Raw genomic sequence first — 24,181 nt, 5'->3', positions numbered from 1 at the left:
CTAAAGGAAATCAACCCTGAATATTCATTGGAAGGACTGATGCGGAAGCTGAAGCCCAATACTTTGGCCACATGATGCAAAGCACTGACTCACTCGAAAAGACCCTGATGCTGGGAAAGATTGAGGGAAGGAGGAAAAGAGGGCAACAGAGGACGAGATGGTTGGATGGCATCATCGACTCAATGGACAGAAGTTTGAGCAAACTCCAGGCGATAGTGAAGGACAGGGAAACCTGGTGTATGCCAGCCCATGCGGTGGCATAGCGTCAGACACGACTGAGAGACTGAACGACAAACAACAAAACTTGCAAAGTAGTTAGTACCACAGAAGGGACAAAGGAGGGGAGGTCCGTTGTCACGTTAGGGATCTTAGAATCGAAACTGAGCAGAAAAAGGAAGGAAAGAGATGAAAAAGGCAGTAAATAAATTATAATAAATAATAATAAATGATAAATAAATTTAAATAAATAATAAAAATAGAATAATAAATAAAGAATCGATGCAACCATGTAAGTCTGAGACTGCTCAGTTCAGTCGCTCAGTCGTGTCCGACTCTTTGCGATCCCACGGACTGCAGCACGCCAGGCTTCTCTGTCTATCACCAACTCCTGGAGTTTACTCAGACTCATATCCATTGAGTCGGTGACGCCATCCAACCGTCTCATCCTCTGTGGTCCCCTGAGACGGCTAGTTGAACGCAGAGAAAAGCGGTGAGTAGCCGAGATATCATGAACATAATTTCAGAACTGTAACGCTTTAGCGATGGCAATGTATCACCTCGAACAGCCAGTTTCTCTGTCACTGCGAAGCCAGGTGGTCTGGGCCGTCGACACGCTGACTGGAAATTCCCGGCTTCCTCTGACCCTGGCAACCGAGATTGGTCCACCGACACCCACCGCAGCGGCCCTGCGCGTGCGCAGTGTAAGAGAGCTCGTCGCGCCTGCGCACACTTCGCCGCTGCCGCCCACTCCAGATCCGACCTTACCGGGAGCAGAGCTGAATGGGCGTCCGGGACGCTGTCCCCGGCCAGGAGTTGGCGCTTCCTAGGCGACCGGAACCCCGCTGACTCGTCCTCCTTCGACCAGAAACCCTCCTCCTGGGCCCGCGCGGGAGGAGTGGGGTCTCTGAGGGAGCGGCGAGCCCGCCGGCCCCGGTCTCTTTCCCTGGCGGCTGCGGCTTCTACCGTAAGACAATATGTTCAAGAGAATGGCCGAATTTGGGCCTGACTCCGGCGGGAGAGTGAAGGTCAGTGCACGGCCGGTGCCTCCCCTCACGGAATATCTTTTTCGTCCCGGCTCTTTCTAGCGCGGCCTGGGGAGGGTCAGCTTTCGCTCCTTCTTGCCTCAGGCTGAAACTGGGGTTTCTAGGAGGACGGCGACTCAGAGCCCCAAAGGGAAAATCGTGGTTTCATTGGGCCCCAACTTCAGGTGTAACCGCCTCCCTTCCATCCCAGACAAAATAAACTGACATAATCCTTGGTGCCTGGGGGAGAGATGGACGTCGTAGCCAAGGAAGAAGCCATTTGGAGGGCTGGCAGATCCTGGCTTGGTGTTCATCCGCTGCCAACCCAGGTCACCTGTAAATCGGGGTCGGGGTCACCCACCTATTGTGGGATAACAACAGCCGATTCCATGCTAAAGAAGCACGTAGGTGAATGCTTTACCGAATTCTCTCAGCCCCTATTGCAGCCTTAAAAAAGGCAGTGTTACTCCCAGTATTTACAAGTGTGATAACGATAGAGCTGGCGGATAGAAAAGTTCCAAAGACTTCCCCAAATTTGTAATGTTTGAAAGCCTCAAGGCTACGGCCAGGATACTAATCAAGGCAAAGAAGATGCCTGGCACATAGGCAACATTCAGTACACGTTAGTTTCTTAGTTTGTAATTAAAGTTATAATCGAGCTTAACGTGATGTTTGACACCGTGACAAATTTCCCTCCCACTTTAATACGTTACCTGGCACATTAATTTTTTATGTCACGACCAGCTGGTTCCTGATATAACATTGGTTTTTACCCCCTTCAGATTTTTATTTACCACAGAAAGAAAAATTTTTTCAAAAAGAAATCACCCAATTTTTGCACCAGTCTAGTTGCTCTAGGTTTTAAGACTCCTTCTCCATATCATATTGTTTACAGAAATGTATGCTGTATATGCAGTTGTCATACACAGTGCTTTAATGCTTCTTATAAAGCGAGAGCTCTTTGAAAGTTTCAAAAGCTACTGAAATTAAATGGAAGGGGAAAGAGATGGCCAGGTAAAATTCATAGTAGTAGGAGTTTCATAAACATATTTTCTCTCTGCTTTGGGGCCAGATTTTGGAATGATAAGAAAGCACCACAGAAAAGAGGATTATAAAAAGATTGAAAAATAATAATAAAAAATAAGGGGAAAAAAAGAAAACAGAAAAGAGGATTATAAGATTAGCTTTCAGAGAAGAACTTACAGAGCTTTCTCAGTTTGTAATCATGTTAGGTTCTAAAAGTCTTGTAAGTCCAAAATGAAGTGAGGAGATCAGGCTTGTAGTCCTCAAATGCTTTTCCACCAAAAATGGATGTGAGTTAGTCATTTAAAACTTAAAATTTAGGGACCTGTTTCTTCTCCTTGCTGACTGTTACCTGATATTGAAAGCACCTTTTTCTGACTTAGATAAGTTTCATCCTAGTAGAAAGTCCACTGGCAAATGAAAGCCCTTTAAATATTTGAAGACCTCTACAAGTTCCTGTCAACACTGGCGCTATGAAACCTGTTACCTACTCACCTTGTCAGTGCTCCTTTGTGTTTGTTCATTCAGTCCTTAAAGGTGAGGCCCTATCTTTGTGTGCCCCAAAAGTGCTCTTGCTGTAACTTTTTTTTAATTTCCATAGAAACTGCTTGCCTTCTTCTGAATTAACTTTAGGCTAATAGGTATTGATTTATTTGAGGATTACCTAGTCGCAGTGAAGTTTTTCTCTTTATGACTAACCTACTGTATAGCAGGTGCAACTCTCGCAGCTTGGATGGGAGGGGAGTTTGGGGGAGAATAGATACATGTGTATCTATGGCTGAGTCCCTTTGCTGTTCACCTGAAACTGTCACAACATTATTAATTGGCTATACCCCAATACAGAATAAGAAGTTTGAAAAAAAAAGGAAAACCTTTTTCTATTTGTTCACCGCTTTTCCTCTTCTTATTACTTGTTGATTACATTGGCCCTACACTTTTTACATATGCCATATCTTGGTCTTGACCTTCAGGTACACTCCTACTATTCAACAGTTAGTCTTAAATTCATGTGCAACACTCAGCATTTTCTCCTGAAATTTTTTTCTCTCTCCTTTTCATCATACTCTGCCTTTGCAGTTCTGACATGTGCACAGAAACATGTACATGCATCACAGAACTGAGCACAAATATAGCAAACATGCCATCAGTCAAGTGTTTATCAAGCTTGACTCTTCCACGTGCCTCTGCCATTATCTGAATTCAAATGTAATATTTAACTTGTTTGTTTAAATCTAATGTTTAAAGTCCCTTCCTAAGCATTACTATTCTTGAAATTGTGATTTGAATTGCTAGTTGTAGTTGTGGTTTTTCTAATATAGCTTAAAGTAAGCACAAGTAATAAAAAGAAAATGCTTCCCTTATTCTACCAAAAAATTCTCTTTGAAACTGCCTTTAATTTTTGTACTGTGCTTTGGAAAACCTTGCTGTAAGCTGATTAATAAGGACATTACCATCAGGTGATGACAATCAAAGTTAGTGACTATTAATTACTGGTTGTTCTTTAAAGTCTGTAAATAAAGAACCTTTTCTGTTTCTTTATTAAATAACCAAAGCAAAAATAGAAACTCTCAAAGTACTTTATATGATTTAAATAGATGTTTTCAAAGTGAGAACACTGTAATTACTGTGATATTTAGTTATTTGTGGTAATATAAAATGAGGCTAATGGTCTGGAATTGATTTTTAAGGGAAATCCATGGTATATGCAAACCTAGGTTGTTAGGCCGCCTGCCATTTCTTTAATCAGGCTTTCAAAGCTTTCCTTCTGTTTATTTGGGTAATGGTACAATGTTAATTTATGTTGAAATTGTTTATCTTTTAGGGTGTTACTATCGTTAAACCAATAGTTTATGGTAATGTTGCTCGATATTTTGGAAAGAAAAGAGAAGAAGATGGGCACACCCATCAGTGGACAGTATATGTAAAACCATATAGAAATGAGGTAAATATTTCTTTTTCCTAAAACCTTTTTGACGCTATGGTTTGTTTTGCTTGAAGATAAATTGTAATGTCATTTTATAGTAACTGATAATAAAATTGTCCCATTGTAGGATAACCGAGGTCCTACTGTGTAGTACATGGAACTCTGCTGAATGTTATTGGGAGGGGAGTTTGAGGGAGAATGGGTACATGTATACGTATGGCTGAGTCCTTTCTGTTCACCTGAAACTGTCATAGCATTATTAATCAGCTTTACTGCAGTACAGAATAAAAAGTGTTTTTTTTTAAAAAAGGTAAAAAAAATTGCCCATTGTAGAAATGTTACCCCAAAAGTTGAAAGAATAAAGTAAGAACTGTCATCTTTGTATACTTGTTAGTAGAAATCAATTTTCCAAAACTGTTTTCTAATGAAAATTAAGTTATGAGCTTCCCTGCTGGCTCAGTGGTTAAGAATTCACCTGCTAATACAGAGGAAGTGGGTTTGGTCCCTGGGTCGGGAAGATTCCCAGGGAAAAACTTGGCAACCCACTCCAATATTCTTGCCTAGGAAAGCCCATGGACAGAGGAGCCGGGCAGGCTGTGGTCTGTGGGGTAGCAAAAGAGTTGGACACAACTTAGCGACCAAACAACAACAATGGTAACAAGAACTGTCCTGTATACATAGTATGTCTTCTAATCGCCACCTCTTAAGGTAGCCTTGTGTATAATCACATGTTTCAGGAATGATAAATTTAAGTTATAATTTGATAATCAGAGAAGATGAAAGACAAAACTGCTACATAATCTGGCTGCTGGTAGTTTGGTTTTGTGGCTGTATCTCTAATGCCTGGAATGTGGTCAGTACATAGTAGGTATTCAGTAGGTACTAAATGAATAAATATTCCTCTGTTTAAAACTCTTCATTTTGTATGTCAGCTGTTATTGATCCAATATAGTGGAAGCAATAAGGCAAATGAGAATTTATGTTATCATTGTTATCATTTGTCACCATCTGGAAACATCTGTAAAAGCATTTAGAGGCATCATGAAGAGATGTTAACGTCTGAAAAGTTGAAAATGGTGCCAAAAACCACAGGATAGATTCATAGCTTGATAATGATAAAGTTATCCTGCTTCAAATACTTTTACCACATGTAAGAGAGAAGAATTTTGGACTTACACTTTATCAAGGAGGGGGCACATTTTGTGAAGGAATCTAGTAACTATTCAAAATAACTTTATAGTGTCAGTTTTAAGAGTCATCTTCCCATGTAACCCCACACTGTGTTCAGTCATGTTTAATAAATTAAGAGATGATCAATTTGGAAGTAAATAAAACACAATATGCCTCACATTAAACTGCCATGTAGGACAGTTTATAGTGACTCAGCTCAGTGCCGGCATGCTAACTTGCTTCTGTCCTGTCCAGCTCTTTGCAGCCCTATGGACTATAGCCGTGCAGGCTCCTCTGTCTGTGGGATTCTTCAGGCAAGAATACCAGAGTGGGTTGCCATGTCCTTCTCCAGAGGATCTTCCACACAAGGATCAAACCCACATCTCTTATCTCCTGCCCTGGCAGGCAGGTTCTTTACCACTAGCGCCACCAGGGACGCCCACATAGAACTCAGTTCAGCCACAATTTAAAGGTGACTAGTTGAATGTAGCGGAGAAGGCGATGGCAGCCCACTCCAGTACTCTTGCCTGGAGAATCCCAGGGACAGGCGAGCCCAGTGAGCTGCCGTCTGTGGGGTCGCACAGAGTCGGACACAACTGAAGCGACTTAGCAGCGGCAGCAGCAGCAGTTGAATGTAGGCCACTGGAGCTGAAATTAAGCAAAATACAGCACAGCAAGTAGTGTTGCAACCCAAAGTTATCTTAATTTCAAGGGCAAAGAAGATTCTAGTTGACCTTTGATTTCTGTTTATCTTTTCTTGGTATATTTCACCAAAAGGCTGAATTAAAATAGTGAAACCAACTAAGCTTGATAATGTTTCTTCTTCAGCAGTTATACTATCACGTATTAAACAAAATTAAAAGACAAAAAACTTTCAAAGTCCACACAAAAACTTGTATGTAAATATTCAGTGACATTACTCATAATTGCCCAAATGTCTCCAAACTGATAAGTGGATAAATAAAATATGGTGTATTCATACAGTGAAATATTATTAAGCAATAAAATGAAGTATTGATACAGTCTACTATCACATGGAAAAAATGTATTTGTTTTTATGGAAAAATCAGAATTGATTTTGAATATTGTCAACAGAGATATTAGCAAACAATACTCAGAGGTACATAAACATAAGATTTGTAACACACGTGAATAGAGACATATATACTTATATGTATGATGAATTATGAAAGAATCTGGCATAAGCTTCCTTTGTTTAAAAAACAAACCTCCAGGTTGTAATTCATATTTCTTAGGCATTTCTTCCCTTCTAATGTTTATATGTAGATGGCAGAACTAATTAATTCTTCTGTATTTTAGGATATGTCAGCATATGTGAAGAAAATCCAATTTAAATTACATGAAAGCTATGGCAATCCTTTGAGAGGTACAGTAGTTCTGTGATTCATAACATACAAAATATAAAAGAACTAGGAAATTGTATCAGCAATTAAAAATTCCTGATTGTTTTCTTTTTTCTTTCTTTTAGTTGTTACTAAGCCTCCATATGAGATTACTGAAACAGGATGGGGTGAATTCGAAATAATCATCAAAATATTTTTCATTGATCCTAATGAAAGACCTGTGAGTAATGTTACTCTTTGTAGATATAAAATGGATTTTTTAGTAATTGTAAAAATGTAATGTAATAGTACATTAGACAACATATGCAAGCTGTATGTTGACTTTTTTTTATTCAAGTATAGTTTATATAAGTTTATGTCTTGCTATATCTTGCCATGCATTAAGGTTTTTCCTTTTTAAATGAAATGCCTTTCAAAAATCTTTTATTTTCCAAGTATAAAAAGAAGGAATACAGTATGAACAGTTATTTGAAAGAAATCATGGAAATTATATGATTACTAAAGCAAAAAAAAGGTCTAAAATTCATTAGTATTTTTTGGTTATTAGTAATAAACAAGTTGAGTCCATACACTTTGTGAAATGGGAGTGTCCAGTGTCTAGTTAAAAACCCTAGAATGCCTTTTTACTTTTTCATACTGTCATCAGTACTAGCAGCTTTATCTTATTAATGATTCCTTATTATAACTACTTTTTCATCATTTGCTCTCTTCTTCCAGTTGTTGCTAGCTAATGTAAAAAGTCCCAGAAGTTTTCGCTTTGAGCCCTCAGCAACTTGGTGAGGTTGGTGAGATCCTCTTTTTAGAGATGAGGATACTAAGGCTCAGAGATAAAGCCTTGTGCTCAAAAATACAGTTAATTGTGATAGAGCTAGTTTTTGGACCTGTACATTTGCATTCAGATATCATACTCTTTCCTTTACTCTTTTAACTAAAACCACTAAGCCTGCTTTATTGTTAAACACAGAGTTGCAACTCAGGCTATTTCATTGCACATTTGTATGGTCAGTGTTCAACTCCACTTTCAGGATTTTAACATTCATCATCATCAATTTTCATCTTGATAGATTGAGTTCATTCCTTCAGCACCAAACATTTACACTTTAATTATCTGAATACATTTGTAAAACTGTGTGCTTTTAAAGGACTTGAATAGCACCTGGGCCAGTGATAGAATTAGTTCCTAACTAACTACACCAGAAATGCCTAAGGTATTTTTTAGAAGTTCAGACATCTAGTCCCCATTCTCTGGATGGTGATTTATAGATTTGGAGAGGGGCCAGCACCCCGCAGGTAATTTTGATGCACAGTAAGATTTAGGACCGGTTGATGTAGACCACTACATAGAAGTTTCCTTTAACCCCTCCAGTATAGTAAAAAAAGAAGACTAACTTCCATCATGAAGTAAAACATCCTGTTCAGATTTGGAGAAGTTCTAGTTTTCAGAAAGTTCTACTTTATATTAATCTTCCTTGAACTTTTTCCTGATAACTATTCATAGATTAGTTTGTTTTTATTTTCCTCCTGAAGATCCATCTAAATGGTTATTTAAATATCTTCCATGTGGTAACGTTTTGGTATCTCCTACCATTCTTGTCTTTCTGTGATACTCTCACAGATACTCTGTTTGGCAAAAAATTATTAAATATATTTGCAAGATACTTCTCAGAGGGCAGGATACAAAGATCAGACACTACACCTATCCTTGATCAAAATAGTCTATTTGGGAATATAGAGCACAGAATATGGCAGATATTGAGAGAGGGGAGAGGGAGAAATTGTTAATGTTATTAGAGCTGAGGTTCTTATTAACTTCGTAAGGTTGCTTTGAATTCATTTTATTTTGAGAATGTGCTGCTTTACCTGTCTGCCGCCTCATCTGTCTCCCCCATCTCACCTCCCTGCCCCGCCTTGGAAGATACATCTCTGAAAGAAATCATTATATCATGTAGCCTCATTATGAGACAGTTCTGAAAGTCTACTCTTGGGAAAGGAAGGTAATACATTCTTTTGCACTTCTGCAGTGATTAATTTATTGATAGGTTTTTATGTAGATCTACATGAACCTGAATTTTATCCACTCCAAACTGTTCTTGTGTTCTTTCAGTGTAATGAAACTATTATAGTTTTTCAGTTGACTCTTATAGAAAATAAGTCATATGAAGATTTATTTAAATTATAAAAGAAAGACATGGATAACTTGTGATTTGCTTCCGTTATCCAGTAACCTATTACAGGTGAAGCCACTATGTAAAAGGAATGGTTGTTTCTAAAAGCAAAATACTAATACTAGGGTTTTATTCCTAGAAATGTTGCCAGCAGGTATAGGCATTTTCATTGTTCTAAGAGTCTTCAAGCATCAGTGTTAATTGGAGACATTATGTCTTGAAATTTTTCATTGTCTGTATCTGCATGAATGCCTCTCAAAATCTGAACAAGGTTGGGAAAGGACAGTTTTATGATGTAGTTTTCAATACTGCTCAAATTATAAAACACATAATATATAGGTTTTAAAAGATTAAAAAATAAAATGTGCAAGCTTCCTGTATTAAGTTCCTATTGCTGCCATAACAGTATCACAAACTGAATGGGTGAAAACAGCAGTTTATTCTCTTGGTTCTGGAGACTAGAAGTCCAGTTTCAAGATGTTGGCCATGCTCTCTCCAAAGCCTCTAGGGGAGGATCTTTTCTTGCCTCCTCTAGTTTGTGGTAGCCCCAGGTGTTTCTTGGCTGTGGCAGCATTAACTCCAGTCTCTGCCTCCACTGTCACATGGCCGTCTCTCCCTTCCCATCTCTGCATCTCTTCCCTGTTTATGAGGATATCAGTCATATCGGGCTAGGGCCCCCCCGTGACTTCATCTTAACTTGATTACATTTGCAAAGACTCTGTTTGCAAATATGGTCACATTCACAGGTACTGAGGATAAGTATAGATTCTTCACTATCTTTGGGGGGATATAATTTAACCTCATAACATAGAAACCCCATTTCTGACCCCTTCAGGAAAACGACAGTTACTGTTTTCAGTTCCTCTAGGAATTAACTCCCATGTGTCTGATGTATTTAAATCCCTAAGTTTGGATTTTTCAATTTTAGATAGTGCCTCTCAACTCCTGAGGATGACACATAATCCTTTATCTTCATATTTCTTTCTTTTTTCATTTTGCTGGAAGAATTTCTTCAGAAAGGATGCCTAAGAAATAAATTTTCAGAGTAAATGCTCTCTAAAAATACCTTTATTTTTACTTCATGATTGATTGATTGGGTGAAGAATTCTGGGATCCACAGGAGGATATGCTCTCTTGTTTGTGAGTAAAAGGAGAAGAAGGAAGATTAACCAACCTAGCCACCCAAAGCATTCTTGATTTCTACACCTGTCTCTCTCGGGCTTCACTGGGGCCACTGTCTCTCACCTCTGATGTAGTTTTCTTCCCTAAGTTTTTCGGTTATGGATTTCTCCATTATGGTTTATCTATTGGTGTAGTCTCATCTGCTTTCTGTCATCCTAGAAATTTGTCAAATTATCTGCTTTAAATATGATGCCTGCTTTTTATGATGATTTTAGCTGACTTTTTGGAAAATTCTTCAAGTCCTCTCAGTCGCTTCTCCAACTTCAGCATGAACCTTTGATGTTTTACCTGCTAGATTTTGTTTTGTACAAATAATCATACATTGTGCTGCAAAGTTTTTCCATTGATGTCTTATTATATCTGTTTCCAAGTATTTTGAAGAGAGGTTGCTCTTGCCGAAGTGAATTATCAGTGGCTGACTTTTCACTTATTATGCTACTTATGTTATAATCTTAATATTACACTGGAGAAATTAACTTGTCCTCTAAAACTTGAGTATTTTAGTATTGATCATTCCTTTTGAAATCAAATCTTTTTTCCTCACAGTGAATGTGTAAACTTTATCTGTCACAGTTAAGCAAATTTCATTTGTATGAGTAAAAGACTTTTTGTCTTAGTGATTTCCCAGTTTAATTTGCATAGCCGTATCTTTTTTATATAGTTATTTTTATATATAGTTATTTTTATATATAGTCACTCTCTGGAATGCTTTGTAGCCAGTCTTTACTTATCCTCTCTGTAGCATACATATTAAACAGATATGGATAGATGTTAATACCTAATAGGAGAATAAAAGTACAGTCAGAGTTCGGATGATCTGCCACTGTAAGTTGTAGTTGTGACAAGATCCTGAATTTGATAGGTTTACTGCTTTACTTTAGTAGTTACTTCTGTAACTGTAAATCAGTTAGAGAAATAATAATCTCACATGATGATGATAAAAACCATCCATGGATGTCATATCTGTTTTTATTTCACAGGTAACACTGTATCATTTATTAAAGCTGTTTCAGTCAGACACCAATGCAATGCTGGGGAAAAAAACAGTGGTTTCAGAGTTTTATGATGAAATGGTGAGAAGATTTTATAATAAGAGTTTTTAAAGCATTTTCAATTTGTAGATTTTGAAGTTACAGGGCTTTTTTTCCCATTCTATCCCATTAGATATTTCAAGACCCAACAGCAATGATGCAACAATTATTGACAACATCTCGTCAGCTTACCTTAGGAGCCTATAAGCATGAAACAGAATGTAAGTACCATGAGTTTATAATTAATCCTGAGTAATAATGTATTCAGTGATGATGAAAGGATTGTATGATAAGTGACTGTTAAATTTTTTTATTATGTATAAGTAAAATTTTTAGGAGTTAGGAAACAAAATATGTATTACCAAAGAACAAATAAGAAGGATGCTTTAAATAGTTCTCAACGTAGGCCAACTTTCAAAAAGGTAAAAGACAGCTGCTCACACACTCTGAAATACTGTTTGCCTTTTATTCACTAATTCCATTTAAGTGTAGCTTGTCATTAATCTCACTGAACCTGTCACTCAGCCGTTTTCTGTGTGTTCTAGTCTTTGCTAATGACGGTGTGAAGAACCTTGCAGAACATTATACTTCAGTGTACTGTGGTTAGTGTCTCTCCACACAGCATTCCTTGCAGCTGCATCAGTCATTTGCTTTTGTCATTCAAGGTGAAGCCTATTTAGCGACCCTCTGTGGACATCCATGTTACCATTTATTCAGTTGTTCCTTTGATCTTTCATTTATTTCCTTGCAATGTATATTGAGCATCAGTGCTATGCCAAGCATTGTTCTAGGTTCAGAAGATAAAGCAGTGTCTAAACCAGACAAAAGCCCTGTCCTCATGGAGCTTACATTCTAGTGGAAGGAAGAGGAATAGCCAATAAATAGAACAATGGAACGTTAGGTAGTGATTGGATGGCATGGAGAAACCTAGAGCAGGTGAGGGAGTGCTTCTGGTGCAAGGAGATTGTTAGAGTTTTAAATATCATGTCAGAGAATGCTTCCTGAAATTGTGGCGTTCAAGCAAATACCAAAAGGAGTGGGGAAATAAGCCACGCAGCTGCATGAAGGAGGCATGTTATGTGTAGAGGGGCAGCAAGGGCAGGAGCCCTGAGGTAAGAGCAGGCTTGGCATATCCAAGGAACAACAGAAAGGCCAGTGTGACTGGAGTAGAGGGAACATGGAGTGGGAGACGAGGCCAGAGAAGTAAGAAGTTAATAGAGGACCAGGTCAAACAGGGTCTTAAAGGTAACTATAAGGACTTTAGATTTTTAAACTGAAGGAGATGTGAAGTTTTTTTGTGGGTGTTGAGCAGCAGAGTGACATTATAGGAGTAACATTTTCAAAAGATCAATCACCCTGGTTGCTATATTGAGAGTAGACTATAAGCCAGAAAGAGTAGAAGCAGAGTAGTTAGGAGGTTGTTGCAATTGTCCAGATGTGATAGAGTTGTGAGTGGTACCAGTGGGGCAGCAGTGGAGGTTCTATTTTAAAGATAGTTACAATAGGATTGCTGATGGTTTAATAAGATGTGAGAAGAAGGTATATTAATACAAAGCATGGCTCTTAAGGTTTGGAGCCCGAAGAAGGAAACAAACAAAAAATTATTGTTGCTTTTCATAGAGATAGGAAGTCTGGGAGGGGCAGCTTTGAGGGGAAAGATTAGAAGTAAAGTTTGGACATGATGAGTGTGAAACACCTGTAAGACATGTAAGTGAAGATGTTGAGAAGGGAATTGTACTCAAAGTCTGGTATTCAAGGAATGGTCTGGGCATATAGATGGATTTATAAATTGTGAGGCCATATGGTATCATCAGTAGAGTAAGTGAAGATAAACAGAGGTTCAAGGGTTGAGCCCTAGGCTTTCCCAAAATTTAGAGATTAAGGAGGTGACCGGCTAAGGAAATTAGTTAAAAAAATAAATAAATAAACATGAGTGTGGAGGGAGTGAAGCTAGGTGCACATAATACCCTAGAGCCAAGTGAAGAAGGTTCATCCGGAAGTAGTCGTTAGCTGTGTACCTCTTAGAGAGCAAGTAAGATAAGAGCCAAGAAACAGGCGATAGCAACGTGAAATTCCTTGGTGACCTCAGTGGGGCAGTTGAAGGAGAATAGTAAGGACAGACATCCGTTGAAGTGGATCCAGAGAGAATGAGATGAGACACTGGAGACAGGTGCTATGGATAAGCCTGTCTTGGAGTTTGACCTGTAAAGGGAAAGGAGCTCTTGAAGCAGTAGGAAAAGCAGGATTTGGGGTCCAGAGGCCAGTGTTTTCCGGGGGAAGTGGACCAGTAAATGTAGGTGTAGGCTGAAAGAAGTGATCCAGTAAAAGAAAAGGGTGAGGGGATGAAAATGCCCTGCTGGGGAAAGAGATTGCTGTTAAACCATTAATGGTTATAGTAGTGCTTGTGTTTTCATGAAACCCATGACTGGGGGGTTAAATGATCTGAATACTGATTAAAATTGCCACTTGTTAGTCATTTAAAATTTCAAATCACACTCATTAAAAGGATTTATGCTTCATTTTCTACATCTGAAAATATGGTCTACTTTGTCGTGAACATAAAACAGAAATGTATATGATCACTTCGAAAAGGTGAAAAGCGTTAATAATATGCTGTTTAAATTTGTTACTGGTAATTTTCTCTTCATTATAAATCTTTCTCCCATTTCATATTCATAGAGAAAAATTCTCTTTTAAAATTCAAGTGCCTGCATTTCTGTGTTTTCAACAAGACTAATATCATTAATTCATATGTGTGTAACAGTAAAAACAAATATTTTATAAAAAGACTTTTCCACAAACTACTTTTGTTATATTAAAACTTATATGTGGAGCTTTATAACCTTGGAAAGTTTCTTTTTTTAATTTATTTAGATTATTTTTTCAAGGCAGGTGGGTGGCCGACATTATCACCGCTTACCCTGTGTGCTTGCTTCGCCAACTGGCATGACCTGAAACCCCCCAGGCATGGTCCACTCCAACCCCCATCTCCCTCCACGCCTGGCTTTTGTGCAGAGCCCCTGACTCACGCACGTGTTAGACTCCTTGGTCCATGTTTCAGATTTATTTTTGGCTGCACTGGGTCTTTGTTGCTGCAGGAAGTCCTTCTCTAATTCCAGCAAGTGGAGCTTACTTTCCATTGCAGTGCATGGACTTCTCATTGCAGTGGCTTCTCTTGTTGGGGAGCACAGGCCCTAGAGCACAGCCTCAGTAGTTGTGGAGCATGTGTTTAGTTGCCCCACTGCATGTGGACTCTTCCCATACTAGGGGTCTACATGCGTCCCTTGCATCAGCAGCTGAGTTAACCACTGGGCCACCAGGGAAGCCCCAACCTTAGGAAGTTTTTATTAGTAAACTGCATTTTTGTATTATCTTGAGGTTATTTTCTTTTTTTTTTCTTTTTTTAAAAAATATAATTTATTTTAATTGGAGGCTAATTACTTTACAATATTGTATTGGTTTTGCCATACATCAACATGAATCCACCTTGGGTGTGCATGTGTTCCCCATCCTGAACCCCCCTCCCTCCTCCCTCCCTGTACCATCCCTCTGGGTCATCCCCATGCACCAGCCCCAAGCATCCTGTATCCTGCATCGAACCTGGACTGGAGATTCGTTTCATATATGATATTATACATGTTTCAGTGCCATTCTCCCAAATCATCCCACCCTCTCCCTCTCCCACAGAGTCCAAAAGACTGTTCTATACATCGGTGTCTCTTTTGCTGTCTCGCATACAGGGTTATCATTACCATCTTTCTAAATTCCATATATATGTGTAAGCATACTGTATTGGTGCTTTTCTTTCTGGCTTACTTCACTCTGTATAATAGGCTCCAGTTTCATCCACCTCATTAGGACTGATTCAAATGTATTCTTTTTAATGGCTAAGTAATACTCCATTGTGTATATGTACCACAGCTTTCTTATCCATTCATCTGCTGATGGACATCTAGGTTGCTTCCATGTCCTGGCTATTATAAACAGTGCTGCGATGAACATTGGGGTACATGTGTCTCTTTCAGTTCTGGTTTCCTCAGTGTGTATGCCCAGTAGTGGGATTGCTGGGTCATAAGGCAGTTCTATTTCCAGTTTTTTAAGGAATCTCCACACTGTTCTCCATAGTGGCTGTACTAGTTTGCATTCCCACCAACACTGTAGGAGGGTTCCCTTTTCTCCACACCCTCTCCAGCGTTTATTGCTTGTACACTTTTGGATAGCAGCCATTCTGACTGGCATGAAATGGTACCTCATTGTGGTTTTGATTAGCATTTCTCTGATAATGAGTGATGTTGAGCATCTTTTCATGTGTTTGTTAGCCATCCGTATGTCTTCTTTGGAGAAATGTCTATTTAGTTCTTTGGCCCATTTTTTGATTGGGTCATTTTTTTTTTTCTGAAATTGAGCTGCATAAATTGCTTATATTATATTTTTGAGATTAGTTGTTTGTCAGTTGCTTCATTTGCTATTATTTTCTCCCATTCTGAAGGCTGTCTTTTCACCTATCTTGAGGTTATTTTCTTAACAGCATCAAATCTATAAGGAAGAAAAATAATTCTGTAAATGGTATTGGCACAGTTGATAAATTTTGAGAAGAAAACTTAATTTAGATCATTGTTTCATGGCACTTAAAAAATTCCATTTTAATTAATGATGGTTAATTGTTTTTTGATTTTTTTGCCATACCATGTGCAAATGGCCAAGCAAAGATCACACCCGTGCCCCTTATATTGGAAGTGCAGAGTCTTAACAATTGGACCACCAAAGAAGTCCCTAAATTTTTTTTTTATCAATTAACCTGTTTAAAAAATTAAAGAAATGACTGTCTATCTTGGCTAGGGAAGACTTTCTAAATTTGAGGTGTTAGAAGAAATTACATTGAAAGACAAAAAATTTTTTTGCAAAAGATATGTAACTTATGCATTTCAAAAGGGCAAAAAAAGAAAAAATAGATTTTTAAAAGATATGACAAAGGATTAAAAGCTGTAAAACTCTAGAAAAAAAAGAATATAATTTTAAACTTCAGTTTAAAACAAAGGACAAAGGAGTGGACTAGACAGAAGAAAGATGGTTAGTAAATAAAAAGAAAAATATTTGACCCTGCTAGTAATTTTTAAAATGCAAACCAATAATAATGGATGGCTATATTTGTATCAAATATGCAAAAGAAATCTTTCATAGTTGTACCTAGTAAGGATGTGTTGAACACTGTCTTCTCATGAATTGTTTATGTGAATAGGCCTTTTAGGAAAGCAATTTGGGAATATTAATCAAAGGTGTAAAAAAAGATAGATGCACTTTTACCAGTTTCAGAACATTATACTCAATATTTGGTAATAATATCAGATTTGTTGAGTACTTTTTTAATCTATACATGTATAAGCTCATTTATATCTATAACTTTTTTTAGGTAGTCCATTTAGAAAAGGAAACTGAGGCACACATTGGTAAGAAACTTGCTCAATTAATATGAGTGAGTGGTACAGCCCAGTCTCCTAGGCAGTCCTCAGAACCTAGGGTCTAAAAGCATTGTAATATTTGTAGACAGAGTAATAAGATAGAGGTTGCTCATTATAAAGCAAGTTAAAAGTTTATAAAGATATTTATATTGATAAACCTGCAGGAATTGACTTAAGCACTAATGGTCTAGCTTTTAATAGAAGTTGCTTCAACAAGGAATAACTAAACTGATATTGAATGCTTAATAGAGCTTACACATACTAGATAAGTGCTTTACATTTCTGAAGTGAAGTGAAAGTTGCTGTCATGTCTGACTCTTTGCGACCCCATGGGCTATAGAGTCCATGAAATTCTCCAGGCCAGAATAATGGAGTGGGTAGCCTTTCCCTTCTCCAGGAGGATCGTCTCAACCGAGGGATTGAACCCAGGTCTCCTGCCTTGCAGGCAGATTGTTTACCAGCTGAGCCACAAGGGAAGCCCTTAGGAATTCCCTTAATAGCCCTCAGAGGGAGGTACTACTGTTAACCCCATTTTGCATAGAGAGTTTTGATCTTGCCCCAGATCACTCAGAAGAGCCAGGATTTAAACCCACACAGAGTCTGTACTCTTAAACAATAAACTGTTGTTTCTCTTTGTAAAAAGCCTGTGCTTCTAACGAGTGCGTTACATTTGCTTTGCAAAACTAACAATTCTTTGATTTGGTTTACTGTAAATTGAGGCTTCATTTGGAATTTAAAATAGAAATTTTATATATATTTATATATGCTATAAGCCCATGGAATTTCAAAGAGTCAGACACAACTGAACACACACACACGTACATACATACACAGGTGTACATACATACATACACACATGGACACACATATATATGCACATATATATCTTAAATGTATGTGTAAACATTTAATATATAGGAAGCAGAAAACTAGAACAGGCTAAAACAAGTTTTTAAATGTTTTCTTTAGGATTTCCTCATTAACCCATTTCTCTAATATATGGTACCCTTGGCAATTTTATGATTTATCAAAAATACAGTATGGTAACTAAATCAAAGAACAAAGATCTATGTCTACAATGAATGCTGTCCTCTAACAGATGAGTTAAATTAAGTCTTCCTGACTAGATTTAAAACTACCTATTACAGTCATAAAGTCCTTGTTGTTTCCCTCATCTTTCTGTACTGTCTCCAAGGCCTGCTGTGTCCCACTTCATCTAATTCCTATCTTATTCTTTAAAACTCAGTTCAGATTTTACTTCTGCCAAGAAACATTCCTTGATACACACACACACACACACTCTCTCTCTCTCTCTCTCTCTCTCTCTCTCTTTTTCTCTTTCCCTTTATAGCTCCCTAATTACCTCATGACACTGTAATGCATTTTTCTTTCTTGTCTATCTCCTATGTCTGTGTCCCAGCCTCTGTCAGTCCATTGTCAATGTGCCTCTGTCAATGTGCCTTTCACTCTGCTGTTGTTTAGTCGCTCAGTCATGTCCAGCTCTTTGTGGCTCCATGGATGGTAGCCCTCCAGGCTTCTCTGGAAATCCATGTATGTGCTTAGTCACTTCAGTTGTGTCTGATTCTTTGCAACCCCATGGACTGTAGCCCACCAGGTTTTTCTGTCCATGGGGGTTCTCTAGACAGGAATACAAGAGTGAGTTGCCATGCCCTCCTCCAAGAGGCTCTTCCCAACACAGGGATAGAACCCAGGTCTCCCTCGTTGCAGGCAGATTCTTTGCCGTCTGAGCCACCAGGGAAGCCCAGAAGTCCATGGGATTTCACAGGCAAGAATATTGGAGTGGATTGCCATTTCCTTCTCCAAGGGATCTTCCCAGTCCAGCGATTGAACCTGTCTTGCATCTGCTGCATTGCAGACAGAGCCTTTACCATTGAGCCACCGGCGAAGCTTGCTTTCACTCTCTGTATGTCTTTTAATTGATATGAAGAGAATAGGGGAGCAAGGGGTAAAAATTTCTGCATTGTCAACCAAGTCTAAGGACAGACAAGCCATGAAAAGAAATATTGTACTTCTATCACAGATGACTTGTTTCTTTTCGATATAAAGAGCTCCTCACATCATTTTAAAAGGCCAATAACCAGTAATTAAAGCTTCAGGGCAAAAGAACCATCAACAAAATTAAAAGGAAACCTACTAAATGGGAGAAAATATTTGCAAATCATGTATCATTTCCAAAATATATATAGAACTCATACAGCTCAATGGCCAAACAAAGCATACAATTCAATTAAAACTGGACAGAAGAGCTAAATAGATATTTTTTCAAAGAAGACATGCAGATGGCCAACAGATATCAAAAATACGCTCAACATCACTTATCATCTGGGAAATGCAACTCAAAGCCACAAAGTATTATTTGATGTCTGTTAGAATGGCTGTTCAGAGAAGGCAATGGCACCCGACTCCAGTACTCTTGCCTGGAAAATCCCATGGATGGAGGAGCCTGGTAGGCTGCAGTCCGTGGGGTCGTGAAGAGTCGGACATGATTGAGCGACTTCACTTTGACTTTTCACTTTCATGCATTGGAGAAGGAAATGGCAACCCACTCCAGTATTCTTGCCTGCAGAATCCCAGGGACAGAGGAGCCTAGTGGGCTGCCATCCATGAGGTCGCACAGAGTCGGACACGACAGAAACGACTTAGCAGCAGCAGCAGAATGGCTGATATCAAGAAGACTAGAAATAACAAGTGTTGGCAAGGATGTGAAGAAAAGAAAACCCTTATTCAGTGTTGATTGGTGTAGCCACTATGGAAAACAGTGTGGAGGGTCCTCAAAAAAATAAAAGTAGAACTGCCATATGATCCAACAATTCCACTTCTGGTATGGCCTGAAGGAAAACAAAAACACCAACTTGGAAAGATATATACACCCCATGTTTGTTACAGCTGCTGCTGCTAAGTCACTGCAGTTGTGTCTGACTCTGTGGGACCCCGTAGACGGCAGCCCACCAGGCTCCTCCATCCTTGGGATTCTCCAGGCAAGAACACTGGAGTGGGTTGCCATTTCCTTCTCCAATGCATGAAAGTGAAAAGTGAAAGTGAAGTCGCTCAGTCATGTCTGACTCCTAGCGACCCCATGGACTGCAGCCCACCAGGCTCCTAGGTCCATGGGATTCTCCAGACAAGAGTACTGGAGTAGGTTGCCATTGCCTTCTCCGGTTCATTACAGCATTATTTACAATAACCAAGATAGGAAAACAACGTAAGTGTCCATCAATAGATGACTGGATAAAGAAGTGTTATTTATACACACACACATACATACATACATACATATATACACATGTACACACACACATAATGGAATAATATTCAGCCATTAAAAAGAAATCTTTCCATTTGTATCATCATGGATGGACCTCAAGGGCATTATGCTAAGTGAAATAAATCAGAGAAAAGCAAATACAGTGTAATCTTATTTATATGTAGACTCTTAAAAAAAAGCTCAAAAATAATAGAGAACAGATTAGTGGTTGCCAGAGGTTGGGGTTGGGGGGGCCATGGCCAAAAAGGTGCAAACTTCTAGTTATAAATAAGAGGTGATATGATTTACAACATAGTGACTATAGTTAATAATATTATATCGCATGTTTGAGAGTTGCTAAGAGTAGATTTTAAAATTTCTCCTTACAAGAAAAAAATTCGTAACTAAATATGGTTCAGTTCAGTTCAGTTGCTCAATGTCCAACTCCCTGCGACCCCATGAACTACAGCACGCCAGGCCTCCCTGTCCATCACCAACTCCCGGAGTCCACCCAAACCCATGTCAATTGAGTCGGTGATGCCATCCAGCCATCTCATCCTCTGTCTTCCCCTTCTCCTCGTGCCCTCAATCTTTCCCAGCATCAATGAGTCATTTCTTTGCATCAGTTGGCCAAAATATTGGAGTTTCAGCTGTAGCATCAATCCTTCCAAAGAACACCCAGGGCTGATCTTCAGAATGAACTGGTTGGATCTGCTTTGCAGTCCAAGGGACTCTCAAGAGTCTTCTCCAACACCACAGTTCAAAAGCATCAATTCTTCTGTGCTTGGCTTTCTTTATAGTCCAACTCTCACATCCATACATGACTACTGGGAAAACCATAGCCTTGACTAGACGGACCTTTGTTGACAAAGTAATGTCTCTGCTTTTTAATATGCTGTCTAGGTTAATCATAGCTTTTCTCTCAAGGAGTAAGCGTCTTTTAATTTAATGGCTGCAATCACCATCTGCAGTGATTTTGGAGCCCCCCACAAAAAAGTCAGCCACTGTTTCCCCATCTATTTGCCATGAAGTGATGGGACCAGATGCCATGATTTTCGTTTTCTGAATGTTGAGCTTTAAGCCAACTTTTTCACTCTCCTTTTTCACTTTTCATCAAGAGGCTCTTTAGTTCGTCTTCACTTTCTGCCATAAGGGTGATGTCATCTGCATATCTGAGGTTATTGATATTTCTCCCGCCAATCTTGATTCCAGCTTGTGCTTCTTCCAGCCCAGCGTTTCTCTTAATGTACTCTGCATATAAGTTAAATAAGCAGGGTGACAGTATACAGCCTTGACGTACCCCTTTTCCCATTTGGAACCAGCCTGTTGTTCCATGTCTAGTTCTAACTATTGCTTCCTGACCTGCATATAGGTTTCTCAAGCTGCAGGTCAGGTGGTCTGGTATTCCCATCTCTTCAGAATTTTCCACAGTTTATTGTGATCCACACAGTCAAAGGATTTGGCATAGTCAAAAAAGCAGAAATAGATGTTTTTAAAACTGGAACTCTTGCTTTTTCGATGATCCAACGGATGTTGGCAGTTTGATCTCTGGTCCCTCTGCCTTTTCTAAAACCAGCTTGAACATCTAGAAATTTACAGTTCATGTATTGCTGAAGCCTGGCTTGGAGAATTTTGAGCATTACTTTACTATCGTTTGAGATGAGTGCAATTGTGCGATAGTTTGAGCATTCTTTGGCGTTGCCTTTCTTTGGTGTTGGAATGAAAGCTGACCTTTACCAGTCCTGTGGCCACTGCTGAGTTTTCCAGATTTGCCCGCACATTGAGTGCTGCACTTGCACAGCAGTGCAGTGAAGCAGTGCACTGTCACACTTTCAGGTCATCTTTAGGATTTGAAATAGCTCAGCTGGAATTCCATCACCTCCACTAGCTTTGTTCATAGTGATACTTCCTAAGGCCCACTTGACTTCACATTCCAGGATGTCTGGCTCTAGGTGAGTGATCACACCATCGTGATTATCTGGGTCGTGAAGATCTTTTTTGTATATATGGTAACAGATGTTAACTTCAGACTTACTGTGATAATCATTTTGCAGTATATACAAGTATTGACTCATTATGTTGTACGCCTGAGACTCATATGTTGTATGTCAATTATACCTCAGTTTTTTTAAAAGGCGGGGGCCAGTCACCTAATAGAAAACAGAGGAAAGGATAAATAGGCAGTTCATAGAAAGAGAGGGAGAAATATCCCCTAACCATATTAAAAGATTATCAATCTCAGAAGTAATAGAAGTACAAATTAAAACTATTCTGAAATATAATTTTTAACCTTCCAGATTATTTAAGACCAAAAAGTTGATGCAGTAGGGGAACAGACATACTATGCTAATGAGATTATAAATTAATAATAGAACCTCTAAGAGTCACTTGGCATTCTTCCAGAATTACAAGCACAGTTATTATTCAACCTAACAATTACTATTTACAGGAATTTATCACACAATTTTCAGCCTTTTAATTTTGTATCGGGTGTATGTACTATCTATTTTCAAAAATAATTTAAAAAATAAAAGCAATGAAAAATTACAAAGAAAAATGTGGATTGTTTTGGCAATGTAAAATGTATCACAAAAAGAAAGTCACCAGCATTGGGCAAAATGAGAACACATTATGTGTTTTTAACATGCTGAATGGTTTTTACATGTATTGCTTAATCCTAAATCCTCTGTGAAATACAAAGTTTTAACTGTATTATATAGAAAGAAGAAATTAAGTGAGAGAGATATCAGCATTCAGCTAGTAAGGGACCAAAGGTGTATTTGAACTCAAGTCTTTCTGATTTTAAAAGGTTTTAGTTTTTTTTCCTTCAATCCATGCTGGTTCTAACTAGTGATCATTTTAAACTAACAAAAGTACAGCTGTGCCTTAACAGCAATTACCTGAGATGTCTACAAGATGGAAATGTTGGGTGATAGTAGACATTTTTCTCTATAAAACATGGTACTACACTATCCAAGTGGAATATTTAAATAAATATAGTCTATTTTGCAGTAATGATATTTTTCTTTAGTAATTTATTACATAACCAGCTAGAATGTTTTAAATATTTAATGTTCCTCTGTCATAATAGTACTTAATATGTTTTTATGTGCCAGATGATATTCATTTTAAATCTTTTAAGCAAATAATATCACAAGGTGTTTGCAGTTATCATCTGTATTTTAGAAATGAGGAAATGAGCATGGAGATTAAAAAAATAGCTTATTCAGAGTGGCACAACTAGTAGAGCTAGAATTCAAGCCTAGGTAGTTACTACTCTGTTTTGAAAAAAGGTACAGGTTTACCAGTGTGGTTTTGGTATGTAAGTTTTTCCTACATGTAAATTTAAGAATCCTCTTTTTAGTGAAGTCTTATTACTTGGAAGTCTCTTGGACTATATACTCCCTAATTTCCAAATCAGTATGTAAATGGAGAAAAACAAGGACATTATGTCTTAAAATCTTAAGTGTGAATTAAAATACTGGTGGCCCGAATTTTATTCTTTGTGATAGAAAACATCTTAGATCCTCTCTTGAGAGTTGAGACTTTCTCACCCACCCTCCTGTGTTTAGTTACATATCTTAAGTTGTTTGCATTTCATCATGGAAACATTGACCTAACGGAATGTCACATTTATTACTCTGTGACATATCTCAGACATATGAGAAAAATGCAATAAATTAATAACAGTCTGTTTTCTTTAGTTGCAGAACTTGAAGTGAAAACCAGAGAAAAATTAGAAGCTGCAAAAAAAAAAACAAGCTTTGAAATTGCAGAGCTTAAAGAGAGATTAAAAGCAAGTCGTGAAACTATAAATTGTTTAAAAAATGAAATCAGAAAACTGGAAGAAGATGATCAGACAAAAGAAATATAAACAGTTCTGAAGACAACTTGATAGTGAGCTAAGATGAAAATAAGGTGGACTTTAAAGGAGAGATGGACTACAAATGCTACAGTGTTTCTAAAAGGAACTTTGTATATAGTTGTCGACCATAGATTTTTCAGCAATGGGGTCAAAGTATTTGTACTTTACCAGCAATCTTTAATGTGAAATATGTGTATAATAAGAATGAATGGTGTATAGGTATTTTACCAACCCATTTTGGAGTAGTTCTGTGATGTTAAGCACAATTTTAAAATATTTTTATTGCATTGTATGTATAGCTTATCCTTTTGACAGGCATTGAAATTTCATTATAAAGTATAACTTGTACAAATTTTGTACTTCCCCTAGTAGTTAGAATTAGTCGTAAAATTAATGTGTGTATTAAATTTTTACCTCCCCCATCCCAGCTCTTTTGTATCTGATGTGCCCGGTGTCCAGTAAGCACTGAATAAATGTAGTCTGCATATGCTA

General features: G+C 38.1%; 1 protein-coding gene and 1 long non-coding RNA gene across 4 annotated transcripts in view; one reads left to right on the top strand and one right to left on the bottom strand.

The window, feature by feature from the left end:
• LOC138435842 (uncharacterized) overlaps window positions 1-922 on the bottom strand; it is a 25,884-nt gene extending 24,962 nt beyond the window's left edge. For all 3 annotated transcript variants that reach the window (XR_011255272.1, XR_011255270.1, XR_011255271.1), the window contains exon 1: window positions 777-922. This is a non-coding gene — a long non-coding RNA (uncharacterized lncRNA). The remainder of the gene's footprint in view (window positions 1-776) is intronic.
• On the top strand, window positions 536-24,181 carry YEATS4 (YEATS domain containing 4). Its single transcript, XM_069580951.1, has 7 exons — window positions 536-1,244; window positions 4,087-4,206; window positions 6,679-6,745; window positions 6,848-6,942; window positions 11,050-11,142; window positions 11,234-11,321; window positions 23,529-24,181. The coding sequence occupies exons 1-7, from the start codon at window positions 1,194-1,196 to the stop codon at window positions 23,696-23,698; spliced, it is 684 nt and encodes a 227-aa protein (XP_069437052.1). The 5' UTR covers window positions 536-1,193; the 3' UTR covers window positions 23,699-24,181.

This window comes from Ovis canadensis, chromosome 3 (genome assembly GCF_042477335.2).
Source record: "Ovis canadensis isolate MfBH-ARS-UI-01 breed Bighorn chromosome 3, ARS-UI_OviCan_v2, whole genome shotgun sequence".
Taxonomy (NCBI): domain Eukaryota; kingdom Metazoa; phylum Chordata; class Mammalia; order Artiodactyla; family Bovidae; genus Ovis; species Ovis canadensis.
Note: the sequence above shows the minus strand (reverse complement) of the source record. Positions and strands in the feature narration are given on the sequence as shown.

Excerpts from the sequence above, each read along its gene's own strand:
- YEATS4 (XM_069580951.1), top strand. The coding sequence starts at position 1,194 with ATGTTCAAGAGAATGGCCGAATTTGGGCCTGACTCCGGCGGGAGAGTG. Across the intron at positions 1,245-4,086 it reads ACTCCGGCGGGAGAGTGAAG|GGTGTTACTATCGTTAAACC; the intron begins GTCAGTGCACGG and ends TTTATCTTTTAG. Across the intron at positions 11,143-11,233 it reads CAGAGTTTTATGATGAAATG|ATATTTCAAGACCCAACAGC; the intron begins GTGAGAAGATTT and ends CTATCCCATTAG.